Below are 21004 nucleotides of genomic sequence, written 5' to 3'. Positions count from 1 at the left end.
TCCATCTTCAAAAATCTTGTCTGTGTTTTACAATTACAGTGTTCAAGACCCTCATATAGCTTGTGGCAATTGATTGGTGGCACAGCTCTATCAGATCATCATAAGCTTTTGACATTCTTGACTGAATTCTTGACATTAAAGATTTTCATTGTTTTTTCCCCTCCCTTCACTCCCTCTCAGCTCCTGTATTTACAATTTCAGATAATTGACAGATCTCTCATGCTTCCATTTTCTGGGCTGTCAATTCCAGTCCCTATTTGTTCTTTTATTATCAGTTTTGTGACCTCGAAAATATGTAATAGGGATGATTTTAATAGTAATGCAGAACAACATTGTGGTTTATGATTACCAGAATCCTTTTTACTGTCAAAGCAAACACTGAGTAGAATTCGACTCCAGGGTATATACATGTCTTCTTCTGCCTTCTTAATAACAGATTAGGATTTGGATTAGGATTAGGATTGCATAAATAAGCCAGGAAAGGCAGATATTGAAATGCATACTTCTTCCATGAATGAATACTTATAGAAATGGTATCTAAAAGTTGAATCTATTGAGCAGTAGTTAAAATGGAAGGCTTCAAGTTCTGAGAGTTGGTTTATTGCTTCTATAATGGTAAGCATAATGTAACTTTTAATGACCCTTGTTCTTAAGAGTTTGGCAATTGACAGTTTAGAAATCAATGTTTGTTTTTAGGGCAGGGCTATTACACGTGGTCAGAAAAGTGGTTTCTATTTTGATTTCTCCTTGAGAAGGATTTAATTTGTTTTGTTATCTAGAACTATGATTTTATGTCAGTGTATTCATTCATTCAAGAAAAAATTTTGAGTGCCAACAATGGGCCAGAAAATGTACTAGAAATTCATTTATGAGAAACATTAATTCCTGCCTTCATTTTCCTTATAGTTTTGTGGAAGAGCTCTGACATTCCTTACTGGAATCATCTGTGACAATCTCTGTGTAACAGAACTTTATAAGAAAACTGAAATGACTGTGTTTAAGAAGCTCAGTTTTATTTAATTTTTTTTTCGAAGTAAGCTACTGATATGACTCAAATTGTATCTTAGCCACAGTTGTTATCAGATTTGCAAATGTGTTGTAAAACCAACAAAATATTTCAGGAATATCCTAGGTGTTTGGCAAATTATATTCTTGGTTGCAGTATGCTGAGCTATGATTCCTAGAACTGCTTGTTCATTCTGAAGGCTTACCAGTTGATATGTAATATTATTTCTGAAGTGGACCCATGACCTGTGTAGAAGTTCTCAGGATGAAAATTTCACCAGCATGTTAAAAGATGCTAGATCTGTGAACTTCTTAGTTAAGTATTAGTTATGAAATTCAAGGTATTTCTTTTCTGTTGTCTAATAGGACCAGACCATGAAACTTGTTGAAAGTTCAGGCTGTCCAGCTTTGGATTGTCCAGAGTCACATCAGATTACCTTGTCTCACAGCTGCTGCAAAGTTTGTAAAGGTGGGACTTTTTTTTTTTTTTAAATAAAGTATGACATGCAATAACATAGAACTTGAAAACATTATGTTAAGTTACATAAGTCAGGGACACAAAGACAAATGTCACATGTTTGCACTTACATGGGGAAGCTAAAAAGTTGATCTCAAAGAATTAGAGAATAGAATGGTGGTTATCAGAGTCCAGGAAGTATCTGAAGGAGGTCAGAAGGGAGAGAGGATGGTTAATGGGTGCAGGAGTACAGTTGGATTGGAGGAACAAATTCTAATGTTTTATAGCACAGTAGTATAACAATGGTTGACATCAATGAATTGAATATTTCAAAATAGCTATAGAGGATTTTGGATGTTCCCAGCATAAATAAATGATTTATGTGTGAGGTAATAGATAAATTCCAGTTTTTCTGACATGATTATTTTAGTCAACTTTTTCACCACTGTGACTGAAAGACCTGACAAGAACAATTCTAGTAGAGAAAAAGTATTTGGGAGTGCACAGTTTCAGAGGTCTCAATTCATAGACAGCAGACTCTATTTCTAAGGGCTCATGGTGAGGCAGAACATTATGGTGGAAGAATGTGGTGGAGAAAAGCTACTCACATGAGTATCAGGAGGCAGAGACAGACTACACTCTACAGATACAAAATATATAACCCAAAGACACACCTCCAATGCCCCACCGACAACAGCCACACTCTATCCACCTTTAGTTACCATTCAGTTAATCCTGTCAGGGTATTAATTCACTGATTGGTTTAAGGCTGTCATAACCCAATCATTTCTCCTCTGAACCTTCTTGCATTGTCTCACACATGCGCACTTGGGGGACACCTCACCTCCAATGATCATTACACATTGTATCTATCTGCTGAAATGTCACACTGTACCCCATGAATGTGTACAATTATTATGCATCAGTTAAAAATTTAAAAAAAATTTAAAATATATGTATGATAGTCATCATAGGAAGCTAGTACAATTGATATGAAATAGAAATTTTTATAAAGAAATTATTACCAAAATCTAAATGCTTTCTACAGATACACAGTAGGTAGTCATGGCATACTAGCTGAAGTGAATTAAAATCAGGATGTTCCCAGGCATTTCTGCTGTGTCTATACCTGTCTGAAGCTCTAAATTCCTAAATCTGTGTGTACTTGGTCTGAATTAACACAACCCACGTGTTGAAATTTATACAGCAATGTTGAATTAGTTATCTTATTGACAGTTATTATTGCCTGACAACTAGTTTTTTTCCATTGTTTGTTTTTGGATTTTCATTTCTGTTCACTTTGTTTCTGTAATTGACCTCAAATACTTTCCATATGACAGTTTCAATTTGAGTCTGCACTTGAAGGCTTTCAAACTACAGAGAAGACAGAGACCATCAACAGATATACTTTGCTGGTTGTGCTGCCTCTGAGATGACAGGTCTAGAACCTATAAGTAGAAGGGACATAGAGTTATAGTCCAAAAGAATACCAAAATTCAAAGCTATTAAGAAATGGAATGAGTTGATTCAGGAGGCGGGGAGTTCCCTTCACTAATGGTTCTTAAACTTAACACCTTATTATAGATTCAAATAGTGAACTAAGGACTAATTGCATGAAAACTCTTTAAAATCCCTGCCAATCATGAAATTATATGCATCTCCCTGTATTGTGTTGAAATTATATATTTGTGACTATCTCCTATAGTAGACTATGCACTCTGGGGGCAGCTGGGTCATTATATTGATTTCCACATCTTAATACCTTGTATGACACCTAGGATGTAGTTGGTGCTCATGATAGAAGCAGTTCAAACTGCAAACTGCATTCTCCAAATAAACGACTAGGACTTGTTTGAATAATGACTTTTATGCAGATACAAAGTACAGCTTCATTAGAAAAAAGTAAAACCAAGAAATTTTATAATACTTAAAATATTTTGTTTCTTTTTAACCTAATCTATTAATAGTAGACATAAAATCCCCACTCCCATTTTTAGCAGTGTGGTACATTTTATTTTTGTTTTATTTTGTTTTTTTTAAAACTCCTTTTCCATTCATTCAATGAAGAATTTTAAATTACTATTCTGCATTAGGCTCTTTGAGAATTACAAAGTGATTTAAGACTTGGTTTTCTCTTTAGGAAGTTTCTAGGATAGCTCTTAGGAACTAAGGAACACTTCCAAAAAGAGTAACTGTCAAGTAGAAATATAATGAGGGTCATTAGAGTTTTCATGCTCATAATGTCTGATCCAGTGCCTTGCACAGAGCTTTGTAGAATTTGATATGAATCAAGAATGCTCATTTCAGACATTTGATATAGGACTTCCAATTTGCAACTTGACTAGAGTTTCTTGTGACCAAAAGTAAGCTATAGCAGTGATTCTCAAATTTGTATATGTATACAGATAACTTAGAAATCTTATTAATATAAAGATCCTGATTCAGTAAGTCTGGGCTCAGATCTGAGAATCTGCAGTTCTGATATGGTGTCCTGTGATGCAGATGCTAATGTTAAGCAGAACATCCCTTTGAGTGCTTATCTATTGCATAACAAACTGCCCCTAAAATCAGTGGTTTAAAACAGCAACTATTTTATTAATGGATCTCAATATTGTGGGTCAGCAATTCAAACAGGACTTGAGTTGGTTCTGCTGCTTCATTTGATGTTAACTGGGGTCACTCCATGCTGTTTACTTGGAAACTGGGCAGAGCTGGGAGGTTCAAGGTAGTCTGTATGCTTGGCATCTTGGTAATATCTGGGATGCTGGACATAGCCAGAACTGCTTCATTCTATACATGCTCTCAGAAATTTTCCCTAGGTTCTCTCTAGTAGGATAGTAGTTAGAATTCTTAAATGGTGGCTTGGGACTTCTGAAGATGATAAAGTCTAGAACTGGCACATACTCCATTGTTGAAAGCAGCCATGAGCCAGCCCAGATTCAAAAAGAGGTTAAATAAACTCCACCTTAAATAGAGTTTGGTAAAAAATTGAGAAGTGTCTGGGTCCCAACAGAGATTAGATACATGAATAGCATTGAAGTTAGCCAAGGTTGGGTAGGGCAAGATTTGATTAAGAAACTAAGATAGGGCCTTTGAGCTGTCAAGAGAAGCCCTTTGAACATCCATTTCCTTTTTAAAAGAGTCCTAATATATTACAAAAGAAAATTAAGAATGGAAAAACTAGCTATAAAAATTGTTTTATATTTCTTTGCAGTTTTAAAAATTAGTGTTTACATGGTACACTTGAAAACAGAATGACAAAACATACTGTAACTTATGTCTCTACAGTCAGAGGTTCTAAAATAATTGATATGAGAAGGGACCTTGGTATCACATCTTTAAAAATTCCATGATAAATTATTTTTCTCCAGCCAAGATTGTGAACCCTTGCCTTAGATAATACTCAAATGAAAATTGAACAAGTTGGTCCTTCCTGATATATTTAATACCATTTGTAAAAGAGATTGCATCTCTTTCTGTCTTCAAATATGCAGAATACATAAATGAGTTCTTCTGGCATCTGATGACTTTCAAACTAAAAAGAGTCCAGTTCTTAAATCTTAAATTTTGAGTCAACTTCTACACATATGTTGTGACTAATTCATTCTTAATAAAATTTGTCTCCAGTTTCTATGCCTGTCTGCCTAATGATAAAGATGCTGTGTTCATATCTAAAACAGTAAGTTGTTCAACAATAGTTAGAATATTCTCTGAGGGCAGAACATGAGATGAAAGTGTTGACTTTCCCACCAGAAGTTTGGTCCGTGGTCAGAAACCAAGCTGTGCACTGAAATAAGGCTCCAAATTGCTAGGCACTAAGCTGAATCCCACCAAGACTGTTTTCTAGGTACCCTGCAGCTGGCTCTCCTCTCCTGTAACAAGTCAGAAGAAATGAGGCCAGGAAGTTTCTTCACTTTTTTCATATTTGAGAGCCCTTTCAAGGAAGCTTATAACAAATTACATAACAGATATTCAGTGATACTGAGAGGACTCTTAGAATCAGAAATAATATACATGGCTTTATATCTATATTCCTTCCCTTTCATTTTCTTCTTCCTTGGCACCCCCATTCTCTAATTTTAGGACTAAGTCCTATTCACTGCATGTCTCACTTTAATTTAGTATTTACTTCAATATACCTCATAATTATAAGAGAGCATGGACATGGAGAAGGCTGAGTTGGTATACATTGTTCTCCTTCATTTCTGCATAATCCAGTTTTCCAATTATTCAGTTATCACCTTCATCATTCTTGATATCTGTGTATTAATAATAACATGATTTCTAAGAAGATTTTTAGTTTCATTATTAAGCAATGGTATCTTGAAATAAGGCAGTTATTTGCTAGATTTATATATTTATAGATATATATATTTGCTAGATTTATATATTTATATATTATTTATATGTGGATTAAAAGAAACTCATTGCTATGAATACTTCCTTTTCATGTTCATCATGTACATGAGCTACACTTTGGAAAACACTAGGATAATCCATTATCTTGCAAACAACATGTAAATATATTAGTATTCTTTTATGAGTGAGTGATAGAACACACAATTCTATTGACTAAGTCAAAAATAAATAAATAAATGAATGGAATATATGGGCCCTAATAAGCAGAGGGTAAATTGACCTCAGGTGCAACTTGATTTTGAAAACAAATTCTGCCCCTTTGTCTAGATGCATGTCTGTTTGTCTCCTTTGTGTTGACTGATTTCAGAATGTATGTGTTCCCAAGTAGATCCCTGACATTTTTTTTTTTTTTTTTTTTTTTTTTGCGGTACTGGGGATCGAACTCAGGGCCTTGTGCTTGCGAGGCAAGTACTCTACCAGCTGAGCTATCTCCCCAGCCTAGATCCCTGACATTCTTGTTCTGATGTTATGATACTCAGATACATGGAAGAAAAGTCTAATATCCTCATGAGTTGGATAAAAGTGCAAGAGCCAAGTTTCAATGGTTTTCATTAGCTTGAACTAAACAAATTATTGTATCTAAGTCAATGAAATGCACTGATTGATGTAGCTTTATAATTAATGTAGCTTAAAATGGGTAGAGTCCATTTTCTAGTACCTGGGTTGACATAGGGTTGAGTGGTTCATTCAAGTATTACTAGGTTTCTTTCCCTTCCCAGCACAAACTTAAGGAATAGATGCCTATCGACAAAACCAATAAATACTCACCATGAAATTATTGTAATTTCTTTCTCCTGATAATCTGTTACTGTTATGCATTCCATCATATTTTTTGTACAACGTTTATTTCTCCCGTTATGTAGAAATGTAAGTTAATATTTGTTAGAAAAGTCTGTATTTAATAAAAGAAAACAGAACTTTATGTAAAGCTTACAAAGGGAATAAAGAATTTGGTATCCTTGAGTTTAAAATCTAAAAGAAGAAATTTTAAAAAGGCTAGATTGTGCTGGATATGTGGTCCATTCATCTGTCTATAGAAGATATTTGAATTTTCTTCTGTGACATGAATCTTGACATATTTGGTTTTAGCTTATTAGTATTACTCTAATAGCTTTAGTTATTAATAAATACTACACTATTATGCTTATATAGATGATCTCATTAGAACCTGACATTTTTATAAGGTAGATATTATTCTAATTTTACAGGTGAAAAAAAACTGAAGCCTTAGAAGGGTTAATTAACTTACATAGCTAGTAATTTACACAGACAGTTTAAGAAGCAGAGTTTGGATTTGAACTCCAGTTTGCCAACTCCAAAAGCAAAGCACATATGAATTAAGATGCAACAAGGAAGACAATAGACTATGTCTTATCAAACTGTACTCTGATTTTTGGAAGGTTTTCCCTGTAGAAACAACCTCCTTCAATTGATTCTAAATTTCCACCCATGAGTAGTAGTTAGCCTTTTGACCCTGACATTTTTTATCTAAATGGTAAAATATCTAGTGCATTCAATTAACTTCATTGATGAAAGAATAAATCAGAATATGTTTGAATGAAATATTTAGTTTTCAAGTCTTTGAGTTAATAAAATCTATCTAACTCTGAGCTAAAACAGTGAAAGTAAAATCACATTGTCACCTTGCAGTTGGGAAATTCTTTTCAGCAATTAATCACTGCATTGTGTATGTATGCATGTTGTCTGAAGCTGAGATAAGATATCTCAACATTACTGAGGCAGGGATGAAAATGGATTGTAATAGATGTGGCATATCAGATGGCATAGATAATATCAGGTGTATTTTTTTTTTTTAATAGTAGATTCCTTAGAATTCCACTCCTATCCCAGCTATCCCACTCCTTGGCCTATACCCAAAGGACTCAAAATCAGCATACTACAGTGATGCAGCCATATCAATGTTCATAGCTGCTTAATTCACAATAGCTAGATTGTGGAACCAACCTAGATGCTCTTCAATTGATGAATGGATAAAGAAACTGAAGTATATATACACAATGGAACATTACTCAGTCATAAAGGAGAATGAAATTATGGCATTTGCAGGCCAATGGATGAAGTTGGAGAATATCAAGCTAAATGAGATAAGCCAATTCCCAAAACCAAAGGATGAATGATCTCTCTGACAAGCAAATGATGATACATAATGGGGGATGGGAGGGAGGCAAGAATGGAGGAAGGATGGATTGTATAGAGGAAAGCGGGATGGAAGGGGTGGGGAAGGAAAAATAACAGATTGAGACAAACATCATTTTCCTATGTACATGTATGATTACACAAATGGTATGACTCTACTTCATGTACAACCAGAGAAATAAGTTTTACCTCATTTATGTATAATCAATCAAAATAAATAATTTTAAAAAATAGTAGAAGACAGATGTCAGAAAAATGAAAAATTGATAGTTGTGAAAAAGTATGAACCTAAGAAAGAAAGATAAAAATGCAACAGAAATGATATACAGATCTCTAAAGTTGTTTCAAATGTTATAAGTAGAATAGAACAGAATTTTAGCACTCTGTTAGAACTTGATCTATTGTGTTTTCAAAATTAACTTTATTTTAATTTAGAATAAATATGAAGTGACTTTTTTAAGCTTTTAAATTTTAGTTTGGTGATGTGCTGAGCTGTTGGGATAGATAGTGAAGAGGGCTTTTTATCTGAAATTGTTTTCACTCAGGCTTTGTACAAAGACAATGGAATACGTTTTTAAGAAATATAGTCTCAATTTAGCTATTAAAAAAAGGAAATACAAAGACTCTAGGACAAGCTATTTTTATCTTTTCCTCTTCTTAAGAATTTTACTCCTAATATTCAGCCTGAATCCTGAGAATTTAGATTATGAAGAATCTTGTCAAGACATGTTGCCAAGTGATTTTAGTAGTATTTTACTATATGTCATGGTTGATTTCATGGGGGATATATATTTTAATTCTAGAAGAATATTCAAAATGTATAGCCAGTCAATTAGAATGGACATCAATTTCATCACAAATAAGATGGACCCATTTAGAACCTCCATCTTCATGATTTTCTCAAGTAAAAGTTTTTTTTTCTTGTTATGCATATATGAGTTTATTCTAAGCTACATGAAACATACTATTCTCATCCTCTTTTATACATGGGCTGAAGTAATAATCCATTACACAATGAAAACTAGGAAGATAACTTATGCATTAGGCAATTTAAAATTTTGTTGAATGATGTATAATCATGTAATTTCCATTAAATATGAGTTCTAGTGTTCAAGCTTTTCATTTCAGCCTCTTAGTGTTCTTTGAACAAGGGATTCAGACAGGAGAAAGAAATCCTGAGAAATTGCACATGATTGGTGTCACTGTTTATAAAAGTTCCATTTTTCTTTTCTCTTATAAAGACTCTAGGATCTTTGAAATTTCTGCAATTCATAAAATTTTTCTTCATTTTTGGGCAACCATACTTTACCTTGCAGATAGCCAGAGGAAATTAGATTAAAGTGATGCAATTTTCATTTTTAACACATTATGGAATTTTTAAAAAAGATGCTAAGCTGTCTGTTTCATTACTCACATATACAGTGAGCACATTTCATCTGACTTGTTCAGTATTACCCATAGGTCATACTATTTCCTCATTGTGCTAACATCTTTATTATAATGTTTTTCATTGCAGACTGAAAGAATAATTCTTTGGTTCAGATATATGGAGAGCTATAATTAGATATTAGAGACTAGATAGCATTTATAAAGTCAATAAACAAGAAATATATGGAATTAGCTAGAGTAATAAATAATTGGTCAATCATAAAGAAGAGTTTTTTGGCACTTATAGCATGTGATCCTCTGATAAACTTTGATAAAGATTAATTTTTAAAAGGTAGTTGAGGGAAAATAATTTAAAGAAAATATTAAGTAGATGAGGACTATTTGTTTTATTATAGTTTTATTTATTTTAATGGATTTTTTTTCTTACAGGTTATGACTTTTGTTCTGAGAGGCACAACTGCATGGAGAATTCTGTCTGCAGAAATCTGAATGACAGGGCCGTGTGCAGCTGTCGAGATGGTTTTAGGGCTCTTCGAGAGGACAATGCCTACTGTGAAGGTAATCCTTATAATGATGTGTAGCTCAGCTGTATAAATTTCCTAGGATTACTGCATGCAAAATTTATTAATTTCCCAGGTTGTCAAGTTGATGGGCCCATTAAAAGTAGTGAATTTAATTTGAAGCATATTAATCAGCTAAAAATAATTATCTTTCAAATTAAAGTTTTTCAGCTATCTGCTATATGTCAGACTAATAAGTTAATATTGCTGGTTTCTTGAATTAGAATAATATTTCCACTGTGAAATAGCCTTATTTTTTTCATAATTAGATATTCAGATAGCTCACATATTGACATGATTACTGTGGCTTGCAGTTAGAATTGTAGTCAGATTTTTCCAGACAATGTTGTGTAACAAAGGCAATCAATTAACAGGAAGATAAAATGCCTACTGCTATTTTTTTTGCTTCCATAAATTATCTCAGTGATTTTATTCATGCTCTGTGCTATTTAGTAAATAGCTCTGATGTAGTAAATCATTTCCTAGTTATTTAAAAATTTTAACTAATATCCAAGATAGTTTATTCTCGCATGGAAACAGTATGGAGTGAATAGGCTTGTGGTTTTTATTGTTGCAGAAGATCCACATAGTGCCTGAGATGTAGTCATTTATCACTTCCTAGAGGCATAGATTTAAATCATTCCTATTAATTTTGTGACTGGCCACTGGGTCCTGCAAGTACGAACACTATTTGGAGGTATTTGGGGGTGTTTTGGAGGATTTGTAGGGATCTAGACTTACCTCTTCCAAATACTAAGCATGTACTATAGTTCCTTGGAGATAGTGAATTTCAGTAAACATGCAACCTCTGTTTACCTACAGGAAGATTTGTTGCCCCTTGGGAGACTAAGTTCTATTGTTTCCTGACTGGAATAGATTTTCCTCTGCCTTATAAATTGCTATTCATTTTTAAAATTGACCTTTACTTCAGAGTGTTTGTTTAGTGAATTTTGATGTTGTCCTAAAGGGATCATTCCATTTTTACTGAAAGGAGGACACATAACTTTCTCCCCGCATTTATGATGCAGATTCATTTAAAATTCCTCATTTTAAAAGATTTTTGCATAAGAAATGAACTTTGCATCATGATTTTTATTCTTACATAACTTAGAGGTGAACTTGCTAAAATAATGTACTTTCATTATATTTGAGATCTCATATATAATAAGTTTCATTGTTATTATTAATGTTTTTATGAAAACCACATCATACATATTCAAATAAATGCTTTTGAATCTTAATTTCATGGTCATTATTTTTATTGTGAAGTGCTTCTTTTGTTGTTACTATTGGATATGTTCACTTATATAACACATATTTAGTGAGGATCTACTGTGTACCAAGCAGTTTTCTAGGTGCAGGACAGTAACTGGTGAACAAGACTAATAAGTTCCTGTATATAGTCTCAGCAACTAAGGAGGCTGATGTAGGAGGATCATAAATTCAAGGCCAGCCTCAGCAAGTTAGCAAGACTCTCTCAAAATAAAAGGACTGGGGGTTATATCTCAGTTGTAAAGCACCCCTGGATTCAATATCCAGGACCAAATAATAATAATAATAATAATTGTTATTATCATTATTATTATTCATCCAAGTGTTCAGGAGGTTTGCATTCTAGGGGAGAAACAGATAAGAGGGTAACCATAGGAATACAGAAGATAATTGCAGGTAGTGAAAACTAACAGGAAAAAATGAAATAAGATGGTGCACTACTTTGTACATTGTGATTAATTTAGATTGAGCAGTCAGCTTTTGGGGAGGGAGATCAAGTGAGGGTGGTGGTTAATCTGAGACTTGATGATAAGGAAGAAGTCATAGAAGATTCTGGGACAAACCATTCCAACCCAAAGGAATAGCAGGTGTAAAGGCCCTGTGTGGGAACAGTCTTAGGATGTTCTGGGAACTAAAAGGGCAATGTGATAGAGACGTTAACTTACAAGATTCAGATGGAGAATTAGGTTGAGGCCAAGCTGGTAAGGGAGGCTTTTAAGAATTTCAGAGTTTTGTTTCAAGTAGAGGAGTGACTTGCTTGTACTTGTCTGGGAATGGGTACCTTTGGCTGTGGTATGGTAAATGAACTATAGGGTTGGGTGTTTGGGGGAGAACAAGAGTATAAACCAGAGAGGCAAGTTGGAAGGCTATATAAAGGAATAGTGCAGGCAAAGATGGTGGTATGGAATTAGGAAAGTGATAGAGAAGGAGAAGAGGAGAGGCATATTTATGGTATGTTTTGAAAGTGGAAATCAACTTACTTGCAGATAATATATACTTGTGGAGAATTGAGGAGATCAAGGGGATCCAAGGTGGGGAGTGTGAGCAATATATGACTGATTTTGCCATTTATTGAAACAGAAAGTTTTTTAAAAGACTTAGTTACTCAGTTTTTATATGCAAGTTTATTTATAGATACATTGAAAGCTGTTTTCCAATTTGAATGTATCATACTGAAAAATATTTCCAGCTTTATGCTCATTATTATTTGTCATGTAAATATATTTAAATAGTCTTCAAAACTTTAGAAAGTGATCGAAGGACTTATTGGATTATTATAGAACTTTTGAATTTTTATATATAAGAACTTCTAATATTAGTGTTTTGTGTTTTTCATACCACATTACACAGGTTTTACAGTATTCCTATGAAATTTAGTTACTCTTTTTACCCTACAATTGTTGCTAACCTTGAGGATGTTTTGTCTTCTTAGAAGTTATACCTTTTTAAAGTACTTATGCAATGTTATATACCACTTATTAGCCTTCCTCCATATAGAGCTCTGGTCCTATAAAAATTTAGACTTCTTATCAGACATGAAAAATAAGCAAGTGACAGTTTGTAAGTAACATAAATTTTCTTAGCTAAATCTATTGGGATGCTTTAATGACACAGCTGTAATTGAGACTTGATTTTTACTATGGTTTGGTTGATCAGGGTTGTACAGCATTGATAAATGCTGGAGTTCATTTATTTGTTTGATAAATATTTATTGAGTACCTACTTTGTACAAAGCTAATGCTAGGGGTAAAGTAGTAAATGGAGATGGACATGATTGATATTCTCTCAGGTCATAAAAATAGATAATAAACTGATCATTAAATTAAAGAATATTTAATTGCAAATGTGGCAAGTACCTGGAAAGAGATATATGTTAACAGGGGGTCTGATTTGGGTAGGTTGTAGGGATAGGGAAATTTTTGCTTCAGAAAAGAGCTTAATTCTGAAATCTGAATGATAGATAAGAATCATCTAGGCTTAGAAGAAAGAATAGGAAAGAAGGGACTCTCCAAGGCATAGAAATAAGCATGCCTAAAGAATTCTCGGTAGAAAGAGTAGATTCTGATAACTGAAGGAAGGCCAGTAACTAAAGGCAGAGAGAAAGGGAGAGGTGCTTGATGAGACCTAAGATGGAAAGCAAGGCTTTGAAGGTCACACTAAATATTGAAGCTTTCATAATAAGAATAAGGGGAAGCTAAAGAAAGGTTTTAAGTGGAGCAATATCATGATCATGTGTATGTTTTAAATAGATCACTTTAACTCTAGGATATGTGTGGGTAAGACAGGATGCAAGAAAACTAGTGCATGATAGACAGTGGTGAGTTACCTTAAAAATAGATGTGGAGTTGTGGATACATTTGAGAGCATTCGTGAGGTAAAACTAGCCAGCTCCAATGTTTTAACCACTCCTAGTAGAGAATGAGGGAACTTTGGAGGTGGATTCCCTAGTTCTAGCCTAAAAAATAGGCAAATATTGATGCTGTTCACTTAAGGAATAGACTGGATGAAAAAATGTTGGTATCGGAAGTTTTTAAATCTGAAGCCATCCCACTTATCAATTCTTGGTTTTTTGTCTTGAGCTTTAGGAATCTCATTGAGGAAGTCGATGCCTGTGCTGATATGTTGGAGTGTTGAACCTATGTTTTCTTCTAGCATTTTCTGGTCTAATTCCTAGGTCTTTGATCCATGTTGAGTTGATTTTTGTGCAGGGTGAGAAACAAGAATCTAGTTTCATTCTTCTACCTGTGGGTATCTAATTTTCCCAGCATCATTTGTTAAAAAGGATATATTTTCTCTGACATATTTCTTTGGCACCTTTGCCAAGGATCAGATGACTGTGTCTATGTTTTTTGACCCTGTGTCTTCTATTTTATTCCATAGTCTTCATGCCTGTTTTTATGTAAGTACCATGATAGTCAACTTTTCAGTTAATATGACTAGAATACCCCACAAGAACCAATTAGAGGCGGAAAAGTTTATTTTATCTAACCATTTCAAAGGGTCAGTCCATGGTCAATCAATTCCATGTCACTAGGGCTGAGATGAGACTGACTAGAGTGTGCAGTGTATTGAAACTGCTCAGATCACAGTTACCAGAAAGAAGAGAGAGGAGAAATGACTGCAGAAAAGATGTAGTATTTTTTACTATTCTGGGTCTTTTATTCTTTCATATTTTTTAGGATTTTTTTTTTCTATTTTGGTGAAGAATCATATTGGTAATTTGAAGGGAATCATATTGAATCCTTAGTTTGCTTTTGGTGACATGGCCATTTCAACAATATTAATTCTGCCTATCCAAGAACAAGGGAAGTCTCTCTATCTTCTAAGGTCTTCAGTGTTCCTTGCAGAGATCTTCCACCTCCCTGAATAGATTTAGTCTGAATTATTTTATGTCATTTTTGAGACTATTGTGCATGGAATTATTTTTCCTAATTTCTTTTTCAGCAGATTCAGTATTGAAATTTAGAAGAGCTACTGAGTTTTCTATATTAATCTTGTATTGTGCTACTTTTTGGATTGGTTCCACAGCTCTAGAAGTCTTATGGTGGAGTTTTTGTGGGTCTTATAAGTATAGGATCATGTTGTCAGCAAGCACAAATAATTTGACTTCTTCTTTTCCTATTTGTATCCTTTTACTTTCTTTCTCTTGCCAGATTGCTCTGGCTAGAGTCTCAAGAAGTATATTGAATAGAAGTAGTCAGGATGGATATCTTATCTTATTCCTGATTTTGAGGAAATATTTTCCACTTTTCTCCATTCAGTATGATGTTGGCTTTGGGGTTTTTGTATATATCCCTTAAAATGTTGAAATAAGTTCATTATATCCCTACATAAATGGATGTTGGATTTTGTCAAAAGTGTTTTCTCCATCTATTGAGTTGATCATGTGATTTTTGTCCTTACTTCTACTTTATTGATGAATTACATTTATTGATTTATATATGTTGAACCATCCTTGCATTCCTGGAATGATACCAACTTGATCGTAGAATCTTAATGTGTTTTTAAATGTGGATGGCTAAGTGAAATAAGCCAACCCCAAAAAACCAAAGGCCAAATATTTTCCCTGATAAGTGGATGATGATAAAAAGTGGGGGTGCATGGGTGGGGATGAGAGAATAATGGAGGAAATTTAGATTACATAGAGGGAAATGAGAGGGAGGAGGGGGTGGGGGTATAAAGGATGGTGGAATGAGACAGACATCATTACCCTATGTACATGTATGATTACACAAATGGTATGAATCTACATGGTGCACAATCATAGAAACAAAAGCAATAATAAAAGAAATAAATTTTAAAAATAAATAAAATTAAAAATTAAAATTAAAAAAAAGTGGATGGCTAAGCTTTTATTAATGATTTTTGTGTTTATGTTCATCAGAGCTTTTAGTCTGTAGTTTTCTTTCCTTGATGTGTCTTTGTCTGGTTTTGGTGTCAGGATGATACTGGCTTCATAGAATGAATTGGGAGTTTTCCTTCACTTTCTATTTCATCGACCAATTTGAAGAAGGCTGACATTAGTTCCTCTTTAACGGTCTTGTAGATCTAACCTGAGAATCTATTTGGTCCAGGTTTTTTATCTGTCAGGAGACTTTATGTTACTGATTCAGTCTTGTTGCTTGATATCAGACTATTTAGGTTTTCTGTATGTTTTTGGTTCAACATGAGTAGGTCATGTGTCAATATCTTCTAGACTCTCCAATTGATCAGCATATAAGTTTTCCCAGTAATTCCTAATGATCTTCGGGTTTTCAGATATATTTGTGGGAATACCTCCTTTTTCTTCTCTAATTTTGTTGATTTTGGTTGAGTGTGAAAAGATAACCTAGAAATAGGAGAAAATATTTCCAGCTATTCTTCCAATAGGGGATTATCTCGACTATATAAAGAAGTCAAAAAGCAACACCAAAAGAAAACAGAAACAAATCAATAAATCAGCAGATGATCTAAACAGACATTATTCAAAATAAAAAATACCAATGGTCAACAAATATATGCTAAAAAGCTTCACCAGTCTTAGCAATCAGAGAAATGGAAATCACAACTACACTGAGATTTCACCTCACTCAAATTTAAATGGCAATTAAAAACATTAAGAACAATAATTGCTGGCAAGAATGTCAGGGGAAAGGTGTACTCATAAAATTTTGCTAGGGATGCAAATTATTATAACCACTATGGAAAGTAATATGGAGATTCCTTAAAAGACTAGAAATGGAACCACCATATGAACCAGCTATCCCACTCCTTGGGGTTTATCCAGAAGAACTAAAATTAGTCTGCTGTAGTGATACATGCATACCAATGTTTATAGCAGGACAACTCCCAGTAGCCAACTTGTGCAATCAACTCAGGTGCCTATCAACAGATGACAGAATAAATAAAAGATGGTATATATACACAATTAAGTTTTACTCTGCCATAAAGAAGAATGGAATCATGGCAATTGCTGGTAAATGAGTGGAACTAGAGAACATCCTGGTAAGTGAAATAAGCCAGAAATAAGTCAAGCATCAAATGTTTTCTCTCAAATACAGAAGCTAAGAGAAATAAGGAATTAAAAAAGCAGATCTCATGAAAATAGAAAGGATATCATGCATTAGAGAAAGGGGAATGAGGGGGAGGAAAAAGGAATGGGAATGGGGAGGAAATGCAGAATGAAATTGACCAAATCATGTCTATGTGCATGCATACATATATCAAAATTAATTCCAATTTTAAGTGTAATTATAATGCACCAATTAATAAAACTATAAATGAAGGAAGTAGAGTAGAGCAAGGGGTTTAGGGGAGGGAGAAGTGAGGTAAAAAGGAAGTGCTGGAGATTTATTGGAGCAGATTATGTTATATGCATATATGACTATGTTAAAATGAACCCCACTATTATGTATAACTAAAATGCACTTAAAATATAAAAATAGATTCTGGAGATTCGGGCTCTATCTGAAGTATGAGTGGCAAAGATTTTCTCCCACTCTGTAGGCTCTCACATTGCTGATACTTTCCTTTGCTGAGAGAAAGCTTTTTAGTTTGAATCTATCCCAGTTATTGATTCTTGCTTTTATTTCTTGTGCTGTGGGAGTCCTGTTGAGGAAGTCTGATCCTGGGCCAACATGTTGAAGATTTGGACCTACTTTTTCTTCTATAAGATAAAGGGTGTCTGGTCTGATTCCGAGGTCCTTGATCCATTTTGAGTTGAGTTTTGTGCAGGGTGAGAGATAGAGGTTTAGTTTCATTCTGTTGCATATGGATTTCCAGTTTTCCCAGCACCATTTGTTGAAGAGGCTATCTTTTCTCCATTGCATATTTTTGGCCCCTTTGTCTAGTATGAGAAAATTGTATTTATTTGGGTTTGTGTCCGTGTCCTCTATTCTGTACCATTGATCTACCTGTCTGTTTTGGTGCCAACACCATGCTGTTTTTGTTACTATTGCTTTGAATTATAGTTGAAGATCTGGTATTGCGATACCCCCTGCTTCGCTCTTTCTGCTAAGGATTGCTTTAGCTATTCTGGGTTTCTTATTCTTTCAGGTGAATTTCATGATTGCTTGTTCTATTTCTGTAAGGTAAGTCATTGGGATTTTAATTGGAATTGCATTGAATCTGTATAGCACTTTTGGTAGTATGGCCATTTTGACAATATGAATTCTTCCTATCCAAGAACATGGGAGATCTTTCCATCTTCTAAGGTTTTCTTTAATTTCTTTCTTTAGTGTTCTGTAGTTCTCATTATAGAGGTTTGTCACCTCTTTTGTTAGATTAATTTCCAAGTTTTTTATTTTTTTCAAGGCTATTGTGAATGGGGTAGTTTTCCTAAACTCTACACCAATAATACAAATAATCCAGTCAACAAATGGGCTAAGGAAATGAACAGACACTTCACAGAAGAATATCTACAAGCAATCAACAGACATATGAAAAAATGTTCAACTTCTCTAGTATTAAGAGAAATGCAAATCAAAACTACCATAAGATTCCATCTCACCCCAATTAGAATGGCGATTATCAAGAATACAAGCAACAATAGGTGTTGGTGAGGATGTGGGGGAAAAGATACACTCATAAATTGCTGTTGGGGTTGCAAATTAGTGCAGCCACTCTGGAAAGCAGTGTGGAGATTCCTCAGAAAGCTTGGATTGGAACCACCATTTGACCCAGCTATCCCACTCCTTGGCCTATACCCAAAGGACTTAGAATCAGCATATTACAAAGATGCAGCCACATCAATATTCATAGCTGCTCAATTCACAATAGCCAGATTTTGGAACCAACCTAGATGCCCTTCAACTGATGAATGGATAAAGAAACTGTGGTATATTTATACAATGGAATATTACTCAGCCATAAAGAATAACAAAATTATGGCATTGCAGGCAAATGGATGAAATTGGAGAATATCATGCTAAGTGAGATAAGCCAATCTCAAAAATCCAAAGGAAGAATGATCTTGCTGATAAGTGGATGATGACACATAATGGAGGGGGAGGGGGAAAGAATAGAGGAAGGAGGGACTGTATAGAGGGGAAAGAGGGTTGGAAGAGGTGGCGGGGAAGGGAAAAATAACAGAATGAATCAAACAACATTACCCTATGTAAATGTATGATTACACACATACATGTACAAATAGAGAACATGTATCCCATTTGTTTACAATAAAAATAAATTTTAAAAAACATAAAATAATATGAACCATATTGGGTTTATAGTGCATATGAGACATTTAATGAAATATACATTGAATATATGTGGCATTGAGATAAGTTTAAATTGAAATTAAAATTTGAGATTCTTTGGTATGTAAATGTGCCTTAAAAAGTTATTATGTGTTGAAAGTTTGGTCCCCAATTGATGATGCTATTGGCATGTGGTAGAAACTTTAAGTTATGGGGTCTTGTTGGAGGGAGTCCACATTCCTTGAAGAGCATATCTGTCCCAGTTCCTTCCTCTTTTTCTGTCTCTGCTTCCTGTCCACCATAAGGTGAGCCACTTTATGCCACTAAATGCTCCTCACTATGGTGTTCTACCTCACCATCTGCCCAGAAACAATGGAGCCAGATGATTTTGAACTGAAATTTCTCAAACCATAAGCCTGAAGAAATCTTTCTTCATCTATGTTGATCTCAGGCAATTTTTCACAACTGAAAGCTTACTAACACAAAGAATTAGAGATAACCTAATTCAGTTTTGAGCAACATATAAACATTTTGCACAAAAAAAGAATCAGAGACAGATAGCAATGTTATAAAAGAAATGTATGAAGAAAAAGAGGAGAAACTGCCATAGAAACCCAAGAAAAGAGAATATCAAGAAAAAAAAAGTACTGTGCTTATCTTGGTCCAGTTTTTTTTACTATAAAAATAATCCCCCGAGAACAGGTAATTTATAAAGAATAGAAATTTATTTGGCTTGTGTTTCTGAGGACTGAGAATTCCAAGAGTATGGCACTGAGATCTGCTCAGTATCTGGTAAATGCCCTTACAGTTCATTTACTTTTCTTATAAAACCACTAATACATCACCCTCATAATCTCATCTAACCCCATTACCTTCCAAAGACTCCACCTCCAAATATCATTAACATGAATTTTGGCACTAAATTTTAAACACGAGAACTTTGGGGGGACATCTTCAATCCATATCAGCTTCTGAGAAATCAAAAAACACAAAAACAGAAAGATGCCCTTTGCATTGATCTCACAACTGACAATGAAGGCATCAGCAGTGCTGAGTTTGATACAAAATCTACAGATGACAATGAGGATATTAGCAACTGCAGTTGCTGATACAAAGTTGATTACAAAAGCCAGTTTGCAGTGCACTGAAGATGGTATGGGAGGAAGTGCATCTGAAGAAGAGAGAGAAGTACTTTCAGATGTTCAACTATGAAGGGAAGGGGAGCAAGCAGTGGCTTAAAGAGAAGTGGAGTCACAGCAAGGTTTTTCACTTTTATCTCCCTTTTTCTTTTTAATTTATATTTCTTCCTTCATCTGCCCAGTTCTTCAGTCACATGGATAATAACTTCTTGTTCTTGAATGAGTTTTGCAGTTCTCAAATATTTGTAAACACCATTTATTATTAGGATGTTATTATTGCATGGCTTGTCCAGCTTTTAGATATGAAATGTCTAAAATATTTGAAAATATTGACCTACCTTAGTGAACAGGTTAACCACATTGCTTTCTTTGAAATTATATATTCATCTCCATCCATTCTGTGTCTCTCATGTAATTTCTTACTTTTTAAAAAAATTCTTTACCTTTCATTTTGTCTCTTATCAGTACATGTAATATATGAAAGTTGTAAAAAATTAGTTGGACACGTATTCAGAGTGACCTTTTGCTACATGTCTTTAAACTGAAAATTGTGGACGCTTTTGATGTTCTGATTCTATCTTCTTTCTTTGTCTCCCACTATTCAATATTTTGTTAAGAGTTATCTTGGCATTCTATCTTAGTGTATTTAGAAGTCATTGGTTTCTTAATTTCTTTCTTCAGTAGGTAGTAGTTTCTTGAAATTACAGCCCTGTGAGTGCATTATAATGAAGAATTTCTGATTCTTTAAACTCCTAAAATCACTGATGGTTTTGCTCTCAAAGTCTTTATTAATTACACTAAGAATAGGAAGGTTATTTTACATAAATAAATCATTTATATAATTGCATGTCACACATACCTACAAAAATTGGTAATTGATGCCTTATTAATAAATTTTAAAGTAAGTTTGACACATTTTCTCAAATTAAC

General features: G+C 34.1%; 1 protein-coding gene across 2 annotated transcripts in view; it reads left to right on the top strand.

The window, feature by feature from the left end:
• NELL2 (neural EGFL like 2) overlaps window positions 1–21004 on the top strand; it is a 433796-nt gene that overhangs the window by 212385 nt on the left and 200407 nt on the right. For both annotated transcript variants that reach the window (XM_079139564.1, XM_079139563.1), the window contains exons 12-13: window positions 1372–1474; window positions 9857–9985. In XM_079139564.1, the coding sequence (XP_078995690.1) occupies window positions 1372–1474; window positions 9857–9985 (232 nt within the window). The remainder of the gene's footprint in view (window positions 1–1371; window positions 1475–9856; window positions 9986–21004) is intronic.

Source organism: Sciurus vulgaris (genome assembly GCF_902686455.1).
Source record: "Sciurus vulgaris genome assembly, chromosome: 5".
Taxonomy (NCBI): domain Eukaryota; kingdom Metazoa; phylum Chordata; class Mammalia; order Rodentia; family Sciuridae; genus Sciurus; species Sciurus vulgaris.
This window is presented reverse-complemented; position numbering and strand designations above follow the sequence as displayed.